The sequence below is a fragment of the Entamoeba histolytica genome, genomic scaffold, assembly GCF_000208925.1.
Source record: "Entamoeba histolytica HM-1:IMSS scf_1104750518223 genomic scaffold, whole genome shotgun sequence".
NCBI lineage: Eukaryota > Evosea > Mastigamoebida > Endamoebidae > Entamoeba > Entamoeba histolytica.
Genome location: NW_001916090.1, coordinates 1 through 1244, shown reverse-complemented (window position 1 = coordinate 1244; position 1244 = coordinate 1). Strand labels below are relative to the sequence as shown.

At 23.8% G+C, this 1244-nt stretch overlaps 1 protein-coding gene across 1 annotated transcript; it reads right to left on the bottom strand.

Moving 5' to 3' along the window:
* Positions 1–267: 267 nt before the first annotated feature.
* On the bottom strand, positions 268–1200 carry EHI_126430 (uncharacterized protein; the record flags this gene model as incomplete). The annotated part of the gene is made up of 1 exon (XM_001914560.1): positions 268–1200. One exon carries the CDS (start codon positions 1198–1200, stop codon positions 268–270), a length of 933 nt encoding a protein of 310 aa, XP_001914595.1.
* Between the last annotated feature and the right edge of the window lie 44 nt (positions 1201–1244).

Genomic DNA, 1244 nt, shown 5'->3' with positions numbered 1-1244 from the left:
TATTTGTTCTTCATAATCATTTAAATCTTCTTTAAGTATTTCAATGAGATGTTTCTTTTTATTTGAATTTTCTTTACTTGTTGTTTGTAGTACTTTATTTATTTCATCCCATCGGACATGTTCTTCTATTATTCCTACTTCATCTGGATTAAAGTATTTTGCTAATGCTTTTATTATTGTTGTTTTACCTGTCCCAATTCCTCCACTAATGATTATTTTATTTTCCATACTGTATTTTTAAATGAAATTAAAAAGATCAAAAATTATTCATTTACCTGTTGATCCAAATCCTTTCTCTCCTCTTATTGTTTCACTTATTTCTTTCACTTCTTCAATTTTACATTGTTTTATTTTTTCAATAATAAGTAGAGCAACTCTATCTCCTTTCTTGCATTTATATATAGTATTTGAATGATTAAATACTATTACTTTTATTTCTCCTCTATAATCTTCATCAATAACTCCTCCTCCAATATCAATTCCATATTTAATTGCTAATGATGAACGTGGTGCAACTCTCCCATAACAGAAATGTGGGATTTGTACAGCAATTCCTGTAGAAATTAAACATCTATCATGTGGATAAATAATATTATCATCAATGCTATATAAATCAAAACCTGCTGATTGATCTGATCCTCTTGTAGGAATAATTGCATCTTTATGTAATTTTTTAATAAATAATGTTTCTTCATTATTTTCTTTAGAAGTAAAATGTTCATTTAAATAATGTTTATAAAGAGTATTAATTTGATTAACATAATAAAAATTCATTTCTGAAATAACTCCTCTATTTCTTTTTATAATTCTTTTCTTTTGATTTTCTTCATTAGCATATAAAAATACATGAAATGTTTCATTTTCTATATTTTCTCTTTTTATCCATTCTGTAAAGATATTTCTTGCTATAATATTTGGAGTTGCATAATCAGTTGAAATACAATATGTATTATATTTATTATATTCTAATTGGTATTCTTTTTCTATTAAATATATTTTATTCGTAATTTCTTCTCTTTCTTTTTCTGTCATTGTTTTATCTATTTCACAAAATACTTCAATTGCTTCACGAGGATGTCGTTCAATAATTATTACTTTTTTATTTTTATTATTTTTTAATTGTTCTTCATAACATTGAAGAATAAATTTTTGTAATGTGTAATTTCTTTCTATTCCATTCCCTACATCTGATATTAACATTTTTCCAATTCTAGGTGAATAATCAATATATTCTTCTATTATTC